We start from the raw sequence: 17,938 nt of genomic DNA on the forward strand, positions 1-17,938 counted from the left end.
CCTGGGTCCCGATGCGCACACTACTTTGTGTGTGCCCTCCAAGAGTGGAATCTGTTTTCCCCCAGTCCTGTCAAAGTCCTGCAATCAAATTCTGCTAGACTTCAAAGTGTGATTCTCTAGGAATTCCTCCTCCCGTTGCCAGACCCCCAGGTTGGGAAGCCCAATGTGGGGCTCAGAACCTTCACTCCAGTGGGTGGGCTTCTGTCATATAAGTGTTCTCCAGTCTGTGAGTCACCCACCCAGCAGGTATGGGATTTGATTTTACTGTGATTGCACCCCTCCTACTGTCTCATTGTGGCTTCTCCTTTGTCTTCGGATGTGGGGTATCTTTTTTGGTGAGTTCCACTGTCTTCCTGTTGATGACTGTTCAGCAGTTAGTTGTGATTCCAGTGCTCTCACAAGAGGGAGTGAGTGCACATCCTTCTACTCCGCCATCTTGAACCAATCCTCCCACCTCGTACTAATTAAGATGGCTATTATAAAAAAGAAACAGAAAACAGCAAGTATTGGTGAGGATGTGGAAGAATTTAAACCCTTGTGCAATAATGGTGGGAGTGTAAAATAGTATAGCTGCGACGGAATACAGTATGGCAATTCCTTGAAATATTAAAAACAGAATTATCATATGATTCAGGAATTCGACTTCTCAGTATATACCCGAAAGAACTGAAAGCAAGGCCATGAATACATATCTGTACACCCATGTTTAGAGCAGCATTACTCACAATAGCCAAGAGGTGGCAGCAACCCAAATTTCTATCAACAGATGAGAGGAAAAACAAAATGTGGTATCTATCTATCTATCTATAATGCAATATTATTCAGCCTTAAAAAAGAAGAAAATTCTGACACATGATACAACATGGATGAACTTGAGAACATTATGCTATGTGCAATAAGCCAGGCACAAAAGGACAAATGCTGTATGATTCCACTTATATGAGGGACCTGTCAGAGTCATCTGCATAGAGACAGAAAGCAGAAGGTGGTTGCCAAGGGCTGCAGAGAGGGAGGAATGGGGAGTTGTTTAATGGGTGTAGAGTTTCAGTTCTCCAAGATGAAAAGAATTCTGGAGATGCATTGTGGTGATGGTTGCATAACAATGTGAATGTATTTAATGCCACTGAACTATAGGCTTAAAAATGATTAAGATGGTAAATTTTATGTTATGTGTATTTTACCTCAATTAAAATTTAGAAAAATACAAGAAACGATAGGAAAGGATTAGCTGAAGTTAAGGCAGAATTTATTCAATTTCCCTGCAATCATATTATCTAAGACATAAGTGGTGGTTGTTTGGCAAGGATACAATTCCGTTTAAGGCCTTCTATAGTTGGATTTTAGTTCAGAAATGCAGCATATTTGGTACAAATTTGAGATAATTTATTCTGGCATGGGCTCTTGTTCATGATAAATGCATCTTTGCCTCACCATTCCTTGACCAAACTCAATCAGTCTCAGTGCAGGGCATGGCATGACCTTCACAGCTTCTCTAAAGGTCACCTGGCGTACTGTGGCCTGGCCAAGTCATGCGAACGTGGACCAGGGCAGGCTCCCTGCTCTCCTCAAGCTGTGTTCTCGATGATGACCGCAATTCCTTGGCCCCCTCCAATGCAGGCCGATCCTACAGCGTATTTTCCACCCCGACGCCTAAGAAAGAAAGCAGTGGCTGAAATCTACTTGAATAAAGAATGTACAGAATTAGATAATTAAGTACATAGTATTTATAATGGTCACATTTGCATTATTCATTCCTATTCTGCTCATCAGCTCAATCTTTTTTCCAGTCCTCAGTATTGGAGAAAAGAGGAGAAAGAATTTGGAAAGCTGGATATTCTTATTTTTTTAAAAAAAGTAGTAACACAGAAGAGGGAGGCTGAAACAAATATAAAAGCTTAGGCTGCTGTGAGGAAGGAGTGAGGACAGGAGGTAACTGGGATAAACTGGAAGTTGAAGAAGGGGGAGTAAATACTCAGCCCCTTTGATTTATTTGTTTTAGATTTTTACGAACCTTAGAATAAGTATAATTACTGAAGTTCGTCCATATGAAAGGTCAGATAATTTAGAAATATTTCACGTCCCTTTCATAAAAATCAGACACCTTTAAAGTACCATCTGCTCTCATTCTTCAGTCCTGATAGAATAACCTTGAGAAACCATCAAGGAATTATTTTTTGTGCACATCAATCACTCAATTCATCTCAATCATTAAGTGAAATAGGAGTCCCATTTACCTTAACTTCACAGGGGGGCAGAGTGATTTTCTGCCCTGACATATTTGGTTTTGTTTGCAATTTCTCTACTAACACAGCAAAATGATCCAAAATACACAGTACAGAAGGAGGAGCTCTTCTATTAAAACTGAAAAGTATCAAACACACAGAAGGCTCCTCCTGGAACCCTGGAAACAGTGAAGGAAAAACTTAGCTCAGACCCAAACTGTCAGTTTGCCTAGGTTTCTTAAATGACAGCACCTAGATCAGTATTTCGTTTTCTTAAATAATTGTGTCTCACTCCTATAAATGGCACTAGAATGCAAGTGCCATGAGAACCAGGGCCTCATCACGGGCTTGCTGCTCTGCACCAGCACCAGGGATGGGGCCAGATGTACACTAGGCCCTCAGTGAACACGTGCTGAGTGGCTGCACTGCAAATGTGAGTAAGAGCAAGCATCCCAAGAGCAGAGGCACCAACAAGTCAACTGAATGAACTATAAGGTCTACTGAAAAAGGGGTATCCAAATAACCTGTTCCTGGTGAGAAGTAGTGCAAGGCGGTACGAAGAAGAATGAAAAATGTTGGATTGTTCTGGGGAAACCTAAATTCATGCATTTACACAAAAGATGGTAAATCTGAAAAGCAACAATTTCTAGCATGTACCTTAATTCATGAACCAGGTGTGCAGTAATTCTTGATCCAGATCCCCCTAATGGGTGACCCAAAGCAATGGCCCCTCCATTCACGTTGGTTTTACTTGGGTCAAGATCCAAACTCTTTTCAACTGCCAGGTACTGGGGAGCAAAAGCTTCATTCACCTTAAAACAATCAAAACACGAATAAAAATCCTTATTCACAAACTTATTTCTAACTGAGAACTGTCCAGTCCTGTCAATGGCTAATTATCCTGTTTTTTTTCCTACTTAAATTACATTGCAAGGTTATTTTAATTTATCTTCAATCATTCTTTGTAAAGATAACAGGTTTGAAAATGGGTATATTTACTAAGTGATACTTTAAGTGTAATGCATCCCTCAGAGAAAAGAAATCCTCAGTGATACTATAAATGGATACTGGACTAGAGGCAGTAGGATACTGTAGAAAGCCCACAGGTTCTGCAGCTAGATGGACAGTTCAAATCTTGGCTATATGGATGTTCTTTAAACTCTCTTGACACTCAAATTACTTCAGTGGTAAAATGTGACTGCTGTATCATCTTAAGAGTTATTGTTAAGGTTAAGTGAAATCGTGGGTATTAAGTGTTTAGTGTATTATCTGACACAAGCAAGTATTCAATAAATAGTTTCTATTATTATTACTACTACTCAGTACTACTAGCCACACTTCCAAGAAACTGATAGACAATAAAGAATAAACCGTCAGGGGGGACAGCTTCAAGATGGTGGAGGAGTAAGATGCGGAGATCACCTTCATCCCCACAAATACATCAAAAATACATCTACATGTGGAACAGCTCCTACAGAACACCCACTGAACGCTGGCAGAAGACCTCAGACTTCCCCAAAGGCAAGAAAATCCCCATGTACTGGGTAGGGTAAAAGAAAAAAGAAAAAACAGAGACAAAAGAATAGGGATGGGACCTACATCTCTGGGAGGGAGCTGTGAAGGAGGAAAGGTTTCCACACACTAGGAAGACCCTTCACTGGCAGAGACTGGGGATGGGTGGGGGGGAAGCTTCAGAGCCGTGGAGGAGAGCGTAGCAACAACCATGTTGAAACGTGGCCAGAAGTAAAAAGTATCATATTCTTGTATTATACTTAACAAGGCTGCATATGAGAATAATCTTATTTCATGTTTATAGCACTATATTTTCATATGACCTTAGCTAGGGAATTTTATAGATAAGGAAACGGATTTTTAGAAAGGTAACTTTTCCAGGGTTAGGATAAAAATCCAGCCTTGTGTTCTTTTCTACTATATTTTGTCCTCTCCCAAGATGGTCCTTTTTTTGTCCTTAGATCCAACATTATTTTTCCATTTTATATAGTCATGGTTAAGGAGGTACTAAGAAACCTAGAATATGTTGTGAAACTAGGCTTTCGAACCTAGGAAAAACGACCTTACGATCATCAGAAGTCCCAAAGACAATCATGTCACGGTGTTGAGAGCTATGTCTTTGAGTGTTTATACATCTATAAATGGTGACGAACAGCTCTGCGGAGCTGACATATTTCAAGAGTTTTAAGTGTGAAATCTAAAGTCAGAAATTTAATGGTACTTATTTGCTAATACAAATATGGTAATTAAGCAGCCCCCTTTGAAGCTCTGAGCTATGACCAGCAAAGAATGGAAGAAGAGATTTAAGGATAAACCATTCGTCTGAAACCACAGTTACTTGGTGAGAGATTATCACAGAGGATGTCACACATGTGCCTAGAGTGAAAAGGCCCTTTCTCTATTAGTTTAAATAGAGAGATTTTCTTTGTTATATTAGTTATTTCCTAATATCAAGTAGCTTAATTACCTAAAATTTTCAAATACTCCCCAAATGTAGAATGTATATAATCAATTTTTAAGCATTTTCTTAATCCTTTCTTTTAATTTTACTAAATATTTAAGATGCCTTTGTTTTAAACTAACATTAAACAAATCACTCTTTCAATATATCTAAGTTTCCAATGCCAAAAATTATGATAGGTGCATTCCAAATCAAGCCACACTATGGTGTAAAAGCCAAAGGTAAGTTTGGGGGATGGGGGTGGTTTTTAACTTGGCAGAAGTGCAATAATCTTTTAGATTTGGGATCAGATTATTGTTTTTATATTAGGTCAATTTTTTACCTGTATTTTTTCACTTTAATCCATAAAATAAGGTTAAAGTTACTTATTTCTCACCCACCTTATATAACATTCAATTCAATTCAACAGGAACATTAATAGTCTAAAATGTAGTAGAATCTTACGACGTCATAAAAAGTTTCCAAGAGTTTATACTTTAGTAGAAGAAATCAGGCTCTTTTAATTATTCAACTATAAATAAGGCATTTAAATCAGGTACGGCCTGATTATATGCCAATACAGGCATGTAATGAAAGTAATACTTATTTAGATTCACATCATTTGGAAAGTTTAATGGTACTAAAACAAAAAGAGCTATAAAAATCAAACTAAAGCCATTTATGCAATAGAAGTTGGTGGTTTATCTGTGCTGTAAAAAAAGTAGAACACTTACTTCTACCAAATCCATATCCTTAAGACTTAGTCCTGTTTTCTTCAGTGCCCCACTGATAGCAGGGACAGGACCTATATAAGAACAAAACCCAATTTCATCTTATAAGTATCAAATTTCTCCTTCTTTACTAATCAGGTAAGTAAGGAAGAAATAAAGTGACAGTTAGTAGCTGAAAATCTTGCCACCCTGATAGCACACAATACTGAATGATATGACAATAAAGAAACAGGAAATGGGACCAGGGTGAAAAGCTGTTTATGCAAGTTGTAGATGAGAGACTTAACATGAAAAGGTCTACCATAAGTGACTTTAAGAGTTCAAACAGCCAAGGAGTCATATGGGGTTTTGTATAGATCATTCTTTTTTTTTTTTTTTTTTTTTTTTTGTCTAGAAAGTCTTCCTTTATTAATGAACTCCTATTTCCCTCATGGTAATATTGAGAGATCAAAGCTCATTGGTTCCACAAATTTATATACACATGTATGTACATACACACATAGGTGTTTTTTTGCTCTTTTTTTTAATGTATTTTTTTTTAATTTTAGCTTTTATTTAAAAAAAATTTTGGCCGCTTCGTGCAGCTTGTGGGATCTTAGTTCCCCAACCAGGGATTGAACCCGGGTCACAGCAGTGAAAGCTCCAAGTCCTAACCACAGGAGCACCAGGGAATTCCCATGTATAGATCATTCTTAATACCAAATGGTAAGGCAGACTGAGTGCTCTCCTGGGATACAAATCATATGTATTCCCAGTATAGAAGTGACTGTGGCTACACTCTGAATTTTCAGGCCCATTTGGACAAAAGGCAAGAAACAGCAGTAGTATCTCCATATGGGCACAGTAAGATAGGAAGCTACCAGGCACTTTAGGGAAAAGATATCTAAAGCAAGGAGACGTTTATAACTCCAATGGTAAGCAGAGATTTGAAATAAAATATAACCCCCACTGAAGAAATGCAAATCCACCTTACAAAACTTTTGAAATAAACTTTAGCTCCCAGATTTCTGATGATCACTAATGACAATTTAATACTTCTCATAATTTTTAAGTAAATTGATATTTCTTTCCAAAAAAAAAAAATCTGGCTAGGGATGAGTATCTACTTCTCTATCTTAGAGAATGAAATTGCCATAAATGTCTAAAAAGAAAAATATGTGGTGTGTTTTGTTGAATTCAAGTAGTCAAATATTCTGTATCAAGTTTCACAAACATACCTAAGGTAAAATGGGAAATCAGTCTTTATAAGAACAGCAAAACACAATCTAAATACAATGTAATTAATTTTGTCACCTAGTTAAAAAGTTTCTTGGACAACAGTCTGCTGATTGGTAGGGCCATCCAATTAACACTTTTCGACTTAAAGCATCAGTTCTATACTGGCTACTGATTTAATACAGAATCTAATTCCAGATTCTCTTTGTATCTCTAAGACATGAAAATGGGATGGGTAGTCGATAGAAGAGCATCAGTTATCCAGCATGGTCAGGGGGTGAAGTATCCTACAGGGGTGAAAGGTACACAGAACTAAAAGCTGAGGGTGTAAAACCATGGTACATACTTCCATGTCACCATAACCACAGTCAGCATGACTAAATGTGTTCATATTAACTTAGAATCATTACACTCAATTGTAACAATAAGCTAGGCCACAAGCTAATTTTTTTTTTTTTTTTTTTTTTTTTTTTTTTTTTTTACCATGTATCTTACTGAATGCTTTATTTATTGTCCGTTTCCCCCACTAGAATGTACTGGGGGATTTCTGGCTTTTTCGTCACTGCTTTATGCCCAGCACCTAGAATAGTACCTGACACATACTAGACTTTTGGTAACTTTTTGTTGAATGAATGAACAAATGAATAAGAGTGAATATGTCCTGAATCTGTGGACATCTTTCTCTGTCTGTAAATACTGATCTACCTGTCCAAGGCCACTCTGCAGAGAGTGAGCCAGAACTCCTGGGGGCCTTCTTTCTGTATTAAGAGAACTTCATCATCTCATGTGGCATTTCAGAACCCTGTCCTGTTTACTGACTGACTTTCACTTCTTTCATGATGTCTTTTCCTATACGGAAGTTTTAATTTTTTTTTTTTTTTTTTAAATTTTTTTTTATTTTACAAATTTAATCAGTTATACATATACATATGTTCCCATATCCCCTCCCTTTTGCGTCTCCCTCCCACCCTCCCTATCCCACCCCTCCAGGCGGTCACAAAGAACCGAGCTGATCTCCCTGTGCTATGCGGCTGCTTCCCACTAGCTCTCTACCTTACATTTGGTAGTGTATATATGTCCATGCCGCTCTTTCACTTTGTCACAGCTTACCCTTCCCCCTCCCCATATCCTCAAGTCCATGCTCTAGTAGGTCTGTGTCTTTATTCCTGTCTTACCCCTAGGTTCTTGATGACATTTTTTTCTTAAATTCCATATATATGTGTCAGCATACAGTATTTGTCTTTCTCTTTCTGACTTACTTCACTCTGTATGACAGACTCTAGGTCCATCCACCTCATTACAAATAGCTCAATTTCATTTCTTTTTATGGCTGAGTAATATTCCATTGTATATATGTGCCACATCTTCTTTATCCATTCATCCGATGATGGACACTTAGGTTGTTTCCATCTCCGGGCTATTGTAAATAGGGCTGCTATGAACATTTTGGTACATGTCTCTTTTTGAATTATGGTTTTCTCAGGGTATATGCCCAGTAGTGGGATTGCTGGGTCATATGGTAGATCTATTTGTAGTTTTTTAAGGAACCTCCATACTGTTCTCCATAGTGGCTGTACCAATTCACATTCCCACCAGCAGTGCAAGAGTGTTCCCTTTTTTCCACACCCTCTCCAGCATTTATTGTTTCTAGATTTTTTGATGATGGCCATTCTGACTGGTGTGAGATGATATCTCATTGTAGTTTTGATTTGCATTTCTCTAATGAGTAAAGATGTTGAGCATCCTTTCATGTGTTTGTTGGCTGTCTGTATATCTTCTGTGGAGAAATGTCTATTTAGGTCTTCTGCCCATTTTTGGATTGGGTTGTTTGTTTTTTTGCTATTGAGCTGCATGAGCTGCTTATAAATTTTGGAGATTAATCCTTTGTCAGTTGCTTCATTTGCAAATATTTTCTCCCATTCTGAGGGTTGTCTTTTGGTCTTGTTTATGGTTTCCTTTGCTGTGCAAAAGCTTTGAAGTTTCATTAGGTCCCATGTGTTTATTTTTGTCTTTATTTCCATTTCTCTAGGAGATGGGTCAGAAAGGATCTTGCTGTGATTTATGTCATAGAGTGTTCTGCCTATGTTTTCCTCTAGGAGTTTGATAGTGTCTGGCCTTACATTTAGGTCTTTAATCCATTTTGAGCTAATTTTTGTGTATGGTGTTAGGGAGTGATCTAATCTCATACTTTTACATGTCCCTGTCCAGTTTTCCCAGCACCACTTATTGAAGAGACTGTCCTTTCTCCACTGTACATTCCTGCCTCCTTTATCAAAGATAAGGTGACCATATGTCCGTGGGTTTATCTCTGGGCTTTCTATCCTGTTCCATTGATCTATCTTTCTGTTTTTGTGCCAGTACCATACTGTCTTGATTACTGTAGCTTTGTAGTATAGTCTGAAGTCAGGGAGCCTGATTCCTCCAGCTCCATTTTTTGTTCTCAAGATTGCTTTGGCTATTCGGGGTCTTTTGTGTTTCCATACAAATTGTGAAATTTTTTGTTCTAGTTCTGTGAAAAATGCCATTGGTAGTTTGATAGGTATTGCATTGAATCTGTAGATTGCTTTGGGTAGTAGAGTCATTTTCACAATGTTGATTCTTCCAATCCAAGAACATGGTACATCTCTCCATCTATTTGTATCATCTTTAATTTCTTTCATCAGTGTCTTATAATTTTCTGCATACAGGTCTTTTGTCTCCTTAGGTAGGTTTATTCCTAGATATTTTATTCTTTTTGTTGCAATGGTAAATGGGAGTGTTTCCTTGATTTCACTTTCAGATTTTTCATCATTAGTATATAGGAATGCCAGAGATTTCTGTGCATTAATTTTGTATCCTGCAACTTTACCAAATTCATTGATTAGCTCTAGTAGTTTTCTGGTAGCATCTTTAGGATTCTCTATGTATAGTATCATGTCATCTGCAAACAGTGAGAGCTTTACTTCTTCTTTTCCCATTTGGATTCCTTTTATTTCCTTTTCTTCTCTGATTGCTGTGGCTAAAACTTCCAAAACTATGTTGAATAAGAGTGGTGAGAGTGGGCAACCTTGTCTTGTTCCTGATCTTAGTGGAAATGGTTTCAGTTTTTCACCATTGAGGACGATGCTGGCTGTGGGTTTGTCATATATGGCCTTTATTATGTTGAGGAAAGTTCCCTCTATGCCTACTTTCTGCAGGGTTTTTATCATAAATGGGTGTTGAATTTTGTCAAAAGCTTTCTCTGCATCTATTGAGATGATCATATGGTTTTTCTCCTTCAACTTGTTAATATGGTGTATCACATTGATTGATTTGCGTATATTGAAGAATCCTTGCATTCCTGGAATAAACCCCACTTGATCATGGTGTATGATCCTTTTAATGTGCTGTTGGATTCTGTTTGCTAGTATTTTGTTGAGGATTTTTGCATCTATGTTCATCAGTGATATTGGCCTGTAGTTTTCTTTCTTTGTGACATCCTTGTCTGGTTTTGGTATCAAGGTGATGGTGGCCTCGTAGAATGAGTTTGGGAGTGTTCCTCCCTCTGCTATATTTTGGAAGAGTTTGAGAAGGATAGGTGTTAGCTCTTCTCTAAATGCTTGATAGAATTCGCCTGTGAAGCCATCTGGTCCTGGGCTTTTGTTTGTTGGAAGATTTTTAATCACAGTTTCAATTTCAGTGCTTGTGATTGGTCTATTCATATTTTCTATTTCTTCCTGAGTCAGTCTTGGCAGGTTGTGCATTTCTAAGAATTTGTCCATTTCTTCCAGGTTGTCCATTTTATTGGCATAGAGTTGCTTATAGTAATCTCTCATGATCTTTTGTATTTCTGCAGTGTCAGTTGTTACTTCTCCTTTTTCATTTCTAATTCTATTGATTTGAGTCTTCTCCCTTTTTTTCTTGATGAGTCTGGGTAATGGTTTATCAATTTTGTTTATCTTCTCAAAGAACCAGCTTTTAGTTTTATTGATCTTTGCTATCGTTTCCTTCATTTCTTTTTCATTTATTTCTGATCTGATTTTTATGATTTCTTTCCTTCTGCTAACTTTGGGATGTTTTTGTTCTTCTTTCTCTAATTGCTTTAGGTGCAAGGTTAGGTTGTTTATTCGAGATATTTCCTGTTTCTTAAGGTGGGATTGTATTGCCATAAACTTCCCTCTTAGAACTGCTTTTGCTGCATCCCATAGGTTTTGGGTCGTCGTGTCTCCATTGTCATTTGTTTCTAGGTATTTTTTAATTTCCTCTTTGATTTCTTCAGTGATCACTTCGTTATTAAGTAGTGTATTGTTTAGCTTCCATGTGTTTGTATGTTTTACAGCTTTTTTCCTGTAATTGATATCTAGTCTCATAGCATTGTGGTCGGAAAAGATACTTGATACAATTTCAATTTTCTTAAATTTACCAAGGCTTGATTTGTGACCCAAGATATGATCTATCCTGGAGAATGTTCCATGAGCACTTGAGAAAAATGTGTATTCTGTTGTTTTTGGATGGAATGTCCTATAAATATCAATTAAGTCCATCTTGTTTAATGTATCATTTAAAGCTTGTGTTTCCTTATTTATTTTCATTTTGGATGACCTGTCCATTGGTGAAAGTGGGGTGTTAAAGTCCCCTACTATGATTGTGTTACTGTCGATTTCTCCTTTTATGGCTGTTAATATTTCCCTTATGTATTGAGGTGCTCCTATGTTTGGTGCATAAATATTTACAATTGTTATATCTTCTTCTTGGATTGATCCCTTGATCATTATGTAGTGTCCTTCTTTGTCTCTTCTAGTAGTCTTTATTTTAAAGTCTATTTTGTCTGATATGAGAATTGCTACTCCAGCTTTCTTTTGGTTTCCATTTGCATGGAATATCTTTTTCCATCCCCTTACTTTCAGTCTGTATGTATCTCTAGGTCTGAAGTGGGTCTCTTGTAGACAGCATATATATGGGTCTTGTTTTTGTATCCATTCAGCCAGTCTGTGTCTTTTGGTGGGAGCATTTAGTCCATTTACATTTAAGGTAATTATTGATATGTATGTTCCTATTCCCATTTTCTTAATTGTTTTGGGTTCGTTATTGTAGTTCTTTTCCTTCTGTTGTGTTTCTTGCCTAGAGAAGTTCCTTTAGCATTTGTTGTAAAGCTGGTTTGGTGGTGCTGAACTCTCTCAGCTTTTGCTTGTCTGTAAACGTTTTAATTTCTCCATCAAATCTGAATGAGATCCTTGCTGGGTAGAGTAATCTTGGTTGCAGGTTTTTCTCCTTCATCACTTTAAGTATGTCCTGCCACTCCCTTCTGGCTTGTAGAGTTTCTGCTGAGAGATCAGCTGTTATCCTGATGGGGATTCCCTTGTGTGTTATTTGTTGTTTTTGCCTTGCTGCTTTTAATATGATTTCTTTGTGTTTAATTTTTGACAGTTTGATTAATATGTGTCTTGGTGTATTTCTCCTTGGATTTATTCTGTATGGGACTCTCTGTGCCTCCTGGACTTGATTAACTATTTCCTTTCCCATATTAGGGAAGTTTTCAACTATAATCTCTTCAAATATTTTCTCAGTCCCTTTCTTTTTCTCTTCTTCTTCTGGAACCCCTATAATTCGAATGTTGGTGCGTTTAATGTTGTCCCAGAGGTCTCTGAGACTGTCCTCTGTTCTTTTCATTCTTTTTTCTTTATTTTGCTGTGCAGCAGTTATTTCCACTATTTTATCTTCCACCTCACTTATCCGTTCTTCTGCCTCAGTTATTCTGCTATTGATCCCATCTAGAGTATTTTTTATTTCATTTATTGTGTTTTTAATCGATGCTTGATTCGTCTTTAGTTCTTCTAGGTCCTTGTTAACTGTTTCTTGCATTTTGTCTATTCTATTTCCAAGATTTTGGATCATCTTTACCATCATTATTCTGAATTCTTTTTCAGATAGACTGCCTATTACCTCTTCATTTGTTAGGTCTGGTGGGTTTTTATCTTGCTCCTTCTCCTGCTGTGTGTTTTTCTGTCTTCTCATTTTGCTTATGTTACTGTGTTTGGGGTCTCCTCTTTGCAGGCTGCAGGTTCGTAGTTCCCGTTGTTTTTGGTGTCTGTCCCCAGTGGCTAAGGTTGGTTTAGTGGGTTGTGTAGGCTTCTTGGTGGAGGGGACTACTGCCTGTGTTCTGGTGGATGAGGCTGGATCTTGTCTTTCTGGTGGGCAGGTCCACGTCTGGTGGTGTGTTTTGGGGTATTTGCGGACTTTTTATGATTTGAGGCAGCCTCTCTGCTAATGGGTGGTGTTGTGTTCCTGTCTTGCTAGTTGTTTGGCATAGGGTGTCCAGCACTGTAGCTTGCTGGTCGTTGAGTGAAGCTGGGTGCTGGTGTTGAGATGGAGATCTCTGGAAGATTTTCGCCGTTTGATATTATGTGGAGCTGGGAGGTCTCTTGTGGACCAGTGTCCTGAAGTTCGCTCTCCCACCTCAGAGGCACAGCACTGACTCCTGGCTCCTCAATTTGGGATGATTTGTTGTCTATTCATGTATTCCACAGATGCAGGGTACATGAAGTTGATTGTGGAGCTTTAATCCGCTGCTTCTGAGGCTGCTGGGAGAGGTTTCCCTTTCTCTTCTTTGTTCTCACAGCTCCTGGGTCTCAGCTTTGGATTTGGCCCCGCCTCTGCGTGTAGGTCGCCGGAGGGCGTCTGTTCTTCGCTCAGACAGGACAGGGTTAAAGGAGCAGCCTCTTCGGGGACTCTGGCTCACTCAGGCCGGGCGGGAGGGAGGGGCACGGGAGGGGCACGGAGTGCGGGGCGTGCCTGCGGCGGCAGAGGTCGGCGTGATGTTGCACCAGCCCGGGGCGCGCCGTGCGTTCTCCCAGGGAAGCCGCCCCTGGATCCCGGGACCCCGGCAGTGGCAGGCTGCACAGGCTCCCGGAACGGCGGTGTGGACAGTGTCCTGCGCTCGCACACAGGCTTCTTGGCGGCGGCAGCAGCAGCCCCAGCGTCCCACGCCCGTCTCTGGGCTCCGCGCTTTCAGCCGCGACTCGCGCCCGTCTCTGGAGCTCCTTTACGCGGCGCTCTTAATCCCCTCTCCTCGCGCACCAGGAAACCAAGAGGGAAGAAAAAGTCTCCTGCCTCTTCGGCAGCTCCAGAGTTTTCCCGCACTCCCTCCCGGCTAGCTGTGGCACATTAGCCCCCTTCAGGCTGAGTTCTCGCCGCCAGTCCCAGTCCTCTCCCTGCGCTCTGACCGAAGCCCGAGCCTCAGCTCCAGCGCCGCCCGCCCTGGCGGGGGAGCAGACAAGCCTCTCGGGCTGGTGAGTGCCGCTCGGCACCGCTCCTCTCTGCGGGAATCTCTCTGCTTTGCCCTACCCAGGTATGTGGGGAGTTTCTTGCCTTTTGGGAGGTCTGGGGTCTTCTGCCAGCGTTCAGTAGTTGTTCTGTAGGAGTTGTTGCACGTGTAGCTGTATTTCTGGTGTATCTGTGGGGAGGAAGGTGATCTCCGCGTCTTACTCTTCCGCCATCTTACCCGGAAGTCTCCACAAGCTAATTTTTAAAGGACTGTTTCCATACCACTCTGCTATTTACTGGGACTCAGGAAGGTAGAGTATTCTTTTTGGGAAAAGGACACTTTACTCCTAGTACTAGCTCCTACCACTAACAGCTGTGTAACCTTGGGTACCTTTGGGGGCTATAAGCATCTCATCAGAAGTGCTTTGAGCTGGTTTTTAACTCACTTCTTGTGAAGCACTGGAATCCTTTCTACAAATGAAACCCTATAACAGATAAAGCAAGAGCTGCCCCGGCTGAAGAGGCATTTCAATGGCATTTATTGTACTACGGGGCAAACATTCAGGCCCTGAAATAGAAGGAAGAAAAACTACATTTTCTTGCTCACCAACTATGTCAAAATGTATCAGAACCTCTTAAATGAGGTTAAACTGAAAACTATAAAATAACTACTCATCTATATCAAATAAATATGGTTGATCATCAAAACAATCAAGGTACATGGAAAAAACCCCACATTCCTAGGCTCTACCCTGGACCTACTGAAACAAAACCTTGGGGTGGAGTAGGGTTATGGGTAGATTCTGATCATCATTTGGGGTTGGGAACCACTGCCCTAGATACCAAAATGATAAATGCCATATCAACATACAGATATTTAATTTTTCAAGCTACCTTCCATTTCTAAGATGAAAGTTATATTTTGCTGACAGCGGGTAGCTGAAAGCTAGTAAGCTTTTAAGACTGTAATAAAGAAAAAAAAAAAAAAGACTCACAAAGCAGTTACTAGAGTTGTGGGAAGATTAAGTGAGATATATTAAGGACCATGTGTAAAACACCCAGTGGGGTGTGTATCTTCTCTATTTCACCCCATGATTTTTCCATCTCACGTTTTCTTCCGTCTTATCAGTACCTCATAATCCTTCTATGTTGTTTACCGTGTGTTAATTTTATGTATCTCAAATGGACAACGGGACACGATTACTGCCCACAAGGAGTTTACATGGCCTTGATCTTCCTATTATGCCTGGCACAGTTTTTCATAAAGATAAGTTCTTTAAATGATTGATTAACAATCTCCTTTTCTCTACAACTGCCCTTGATTTGGCTACTGTTTCAGGAATCTGAATGCCAAAGAAGCCTTATCTTCAGAAATGTAACAGAACCAGTTTGTTTCACCACAAACTTACCAATACCCATGATAGTGGGATCACATCCAGACACAAAATAGCCCACAATTCTTGCCAGTGGTGTGAAGTTATGTTTTTTAACAGCATCTTCACTAGCTATGATAACAGCTCCAGCACCATCAGAAATCCCCTTGGAAACAAAAACAGATGTTAACTAGAGGGTAAAAGAATATAGTTAATCAAGGTTCGAACTAATGGAGTGGTATTAGGATTATGGCAATACATAGGAAGCGGTGCCACAATTTGGGATACAAGTAGTATTAGTGGCACACTGCTGGATTAAAGAGATTGTTTTAGGCACAGAATACAACCTCACTAAGGGAAAATAGGAAAGAATGTCAAGAAAAAGCTTATATCCAGATGTGGGTAGATGTAAGAAGAAATCTGATGAGTTGTATACATGAGGAAGTAAAACTAAAATAATAAGCCAGCTAGATTTCCTTCTAACATTCTGAAAAGACTAAGAAATTGGAAACGTATTATATAACGGCTCCTGGCTAAAATATTTTATTTTGGACTATGAAAACCCAAATTAATAGAATATGAACACTACTAGCTTAAGCTAGATAAGCAAAGACTAGCATGAAAGGTATCTAAAAGGTACTGCATGATTATTTTGCAATGAACACATCAGGAAGAGTTCAAGATAATCCGTGGTGCTACCTACCGATGCGTTCCCTGCAGTAACGGTTCCTTCTTTCTTGAACACTGGAGGAAGTTTATTTAACTGCTCCAGGGTTGTTTGGGGCCGAGCATGTTCATCTACCTGCATTGTCTGTTTTCCTTTCTTTGTCTTCACCTCAATTGGTGCCATCTCATTATTAAAGTAACCAGCATCATTAGCTGAAATAGTAGAAAGACTATTCATAAGAAAGGGGAAAAAAATAACAGAAAGCAGAAAAATGAAATCAAATATATCCTTCAATTTATTTATTTAGGCTGCACCACACAGCTTGCAGGATCTTAGTTCCCCAACCAGGTGTGGAACCCGTGCCCCTTGCAGTGGAAGCGCAGAGTCCTAACCACTGGACTGCCAGGAAAGTCCCTATATTTCAGTTTAATTTAATATTTCAGTCCCTATATTTCAGTTTAATTTAATTAAGTCCCTATATTTCAGTTTAATTTAATATTTCAGTTTAATTTCAGTCCCTATATTTCAGTACATCTCAATCTATTTTAATATAAGCCTTTATTACTTACATAACTTACCTTGCCTATTGGAGGATTTAACATACTATCTATCATCTATGCAGATGCGTTCTGTACCTTTTTAAAATTACAATTTCCGATTTTTTTTACAAGGTACTGCTAGACTATTAGTGTTTGTTACCTACAGGTGTAATGGCACTGAATGGATTTCATGCCCTTTTTTAACTTCTCTGGGTGAGACATGAAGTAATTAAAAAGTTACCAAGCTGTACCTATAGTCAACAATAATGTATTGTACACTTAAAATTTTATTAAGAGGATAGATCCCATGTTAAGTGTTCTTACCACAATTAGAAAAAAAGTTACCAAGTTGTCTATGTCACCAAGTAATCTATGACTGAAATTTAATGACAGGCAACCTGAAGAAATTATATGTGCTATTACTGACACAATTCTAAGTAAAACAGCTTACCTACTTCCACCTCCACTGACTGGACTGGACAATAGTAATATAAAGCTTCAGAAACAGAGTAAGCCAGGAATAATATCACCTTAATTTTGATATCACTTTATAGCAGGCTAACACTTTCCCTATTTGGTTCTCACAACAACTCTGTTAGGAAAAAAGGGAAGGCAAATATTTTTATCTCTGTTATTAGCTCAGTGAATAAATACTTGGTGAACAAATGACTTGACTGAAGTCAGAAAAACTGTATGTGGCTAAACTAGAAATAGGCTGATAACGCTTGACCTCTACACCAATACCCTTTCACTTAAATGTGTAACTAAAAAACAGAGGATGAGTTGGATTGGCTCCATTAGACTTATCCCTCTTGAAATGCCAAAATGAACTTTATCCTCACTATTCCAAGTATTTAATACCCCTAAATAAGAGTTTCTGCTCATTTATAACAGTTTAGTTTTCAAAACCCTTTTCAGAGGACTAACAAATTTCTTCAACCACTATATTGATAAAAGAATGGCTGTCACCTTGCTCGTTTTGGACTGGCTCACCAGCAGTGTGCAGTATTACACAAGGGCACCATGGCACCACATCTAGGGCCTTGGACTAGTTCTGAGTCTCTGAGTCAGGCGCAAGGATTCTCAATTAGGAATGGGAGAGAGAAGTCGTAAAAGGATACCCAATGGGTCTTTCCCAAATGTATCATCCCCTTCTTGTGCATATGATATGCCTCTCAGGGGAGGACATCCTCTCTGTCCCAGCTGTCCCAGTGAGCCATGATCTCTGATGGAGTGTATCACAACCCTCAGAGTCTTCTGCTGACCAGTTTGGGGCAAAATTCAAGTGTCCAGATAGGGCCAATTAACCATACTACTTTTTAAGCAGTATTCACATACTTCAAAAGAGAAACACCCAGTTAATTTAAAATTGTAGAATATTTAATCATTAAAAAAAAGGAATAATGAAAAACTGTGGTTTTCTAAAGGTATAATTTTAAGCTAATATTATTATATGACCTTTATAATCTAAAACGATAAAAATCTTTCCTAGTTTTCTTTCTATAGATATTTATAATA

The 17,938-nt window shown here is 39.0% G+C and overlaps 1 protein-coding gene across 1 annotated transcript in view; it reads right to left on the minus strand.

Annotated features, from left to right (window-relative positions):
• Nucleotides 1–1,229: 1,229 nt before the first annotated feature.
• The window catches only part of ACAA2 (acetyl-CoA acyltransferase 2), a 44,232-nt gene continuing 27,523 nt past the window's right edge, over nucleotides 1,230–17,938 (minus strand). Inside the window, exons 6-10 of the mRNA XM_060119081.1 lie at nucleotides 15,918–16,093; nucleotides 15,251–15,380; nucleotides 5,409–5,479; nucleotides 2,880–3,034; nucleotides 1,230–1,650 (exon numbers count right to left, since the gene is read on the minus strand). Coding sequence (XP_059975064.1) covers nucleotides 1,566–1,650; nucleotides 2,880–3,034; nucleotides 5,409–5,479; nucleotides 15,251–15,380; nucleotides 15,918–16,093 — 617 coding nt within the window. The 3' untranslated portion in view covers nucleotides 1,230–1,565. The remainder of the gene's footprint in view (nucleotides 1,651–2,879; nucleotides 3,035–5,408; nucleotides 5,480–15,250; nucleotides 15,381–15,917; nucleotides 16,094–17,938) is intronic.

Source organism: Mesoplodon densirostris, chromosome 15 (assembly GCF_025265405.1).
Source record: "Mesoplodon densirostris isolate mMesDen1 chromosome 15, mMesDen1 primary haplotype, whole genome shotgun sequence".
NCBI lineage: Eukaryota > Metazoa > Chordata > Mammalia > Artiodactyla > Ziphiidae > Mesoplodon > Mesoplodon densirostris.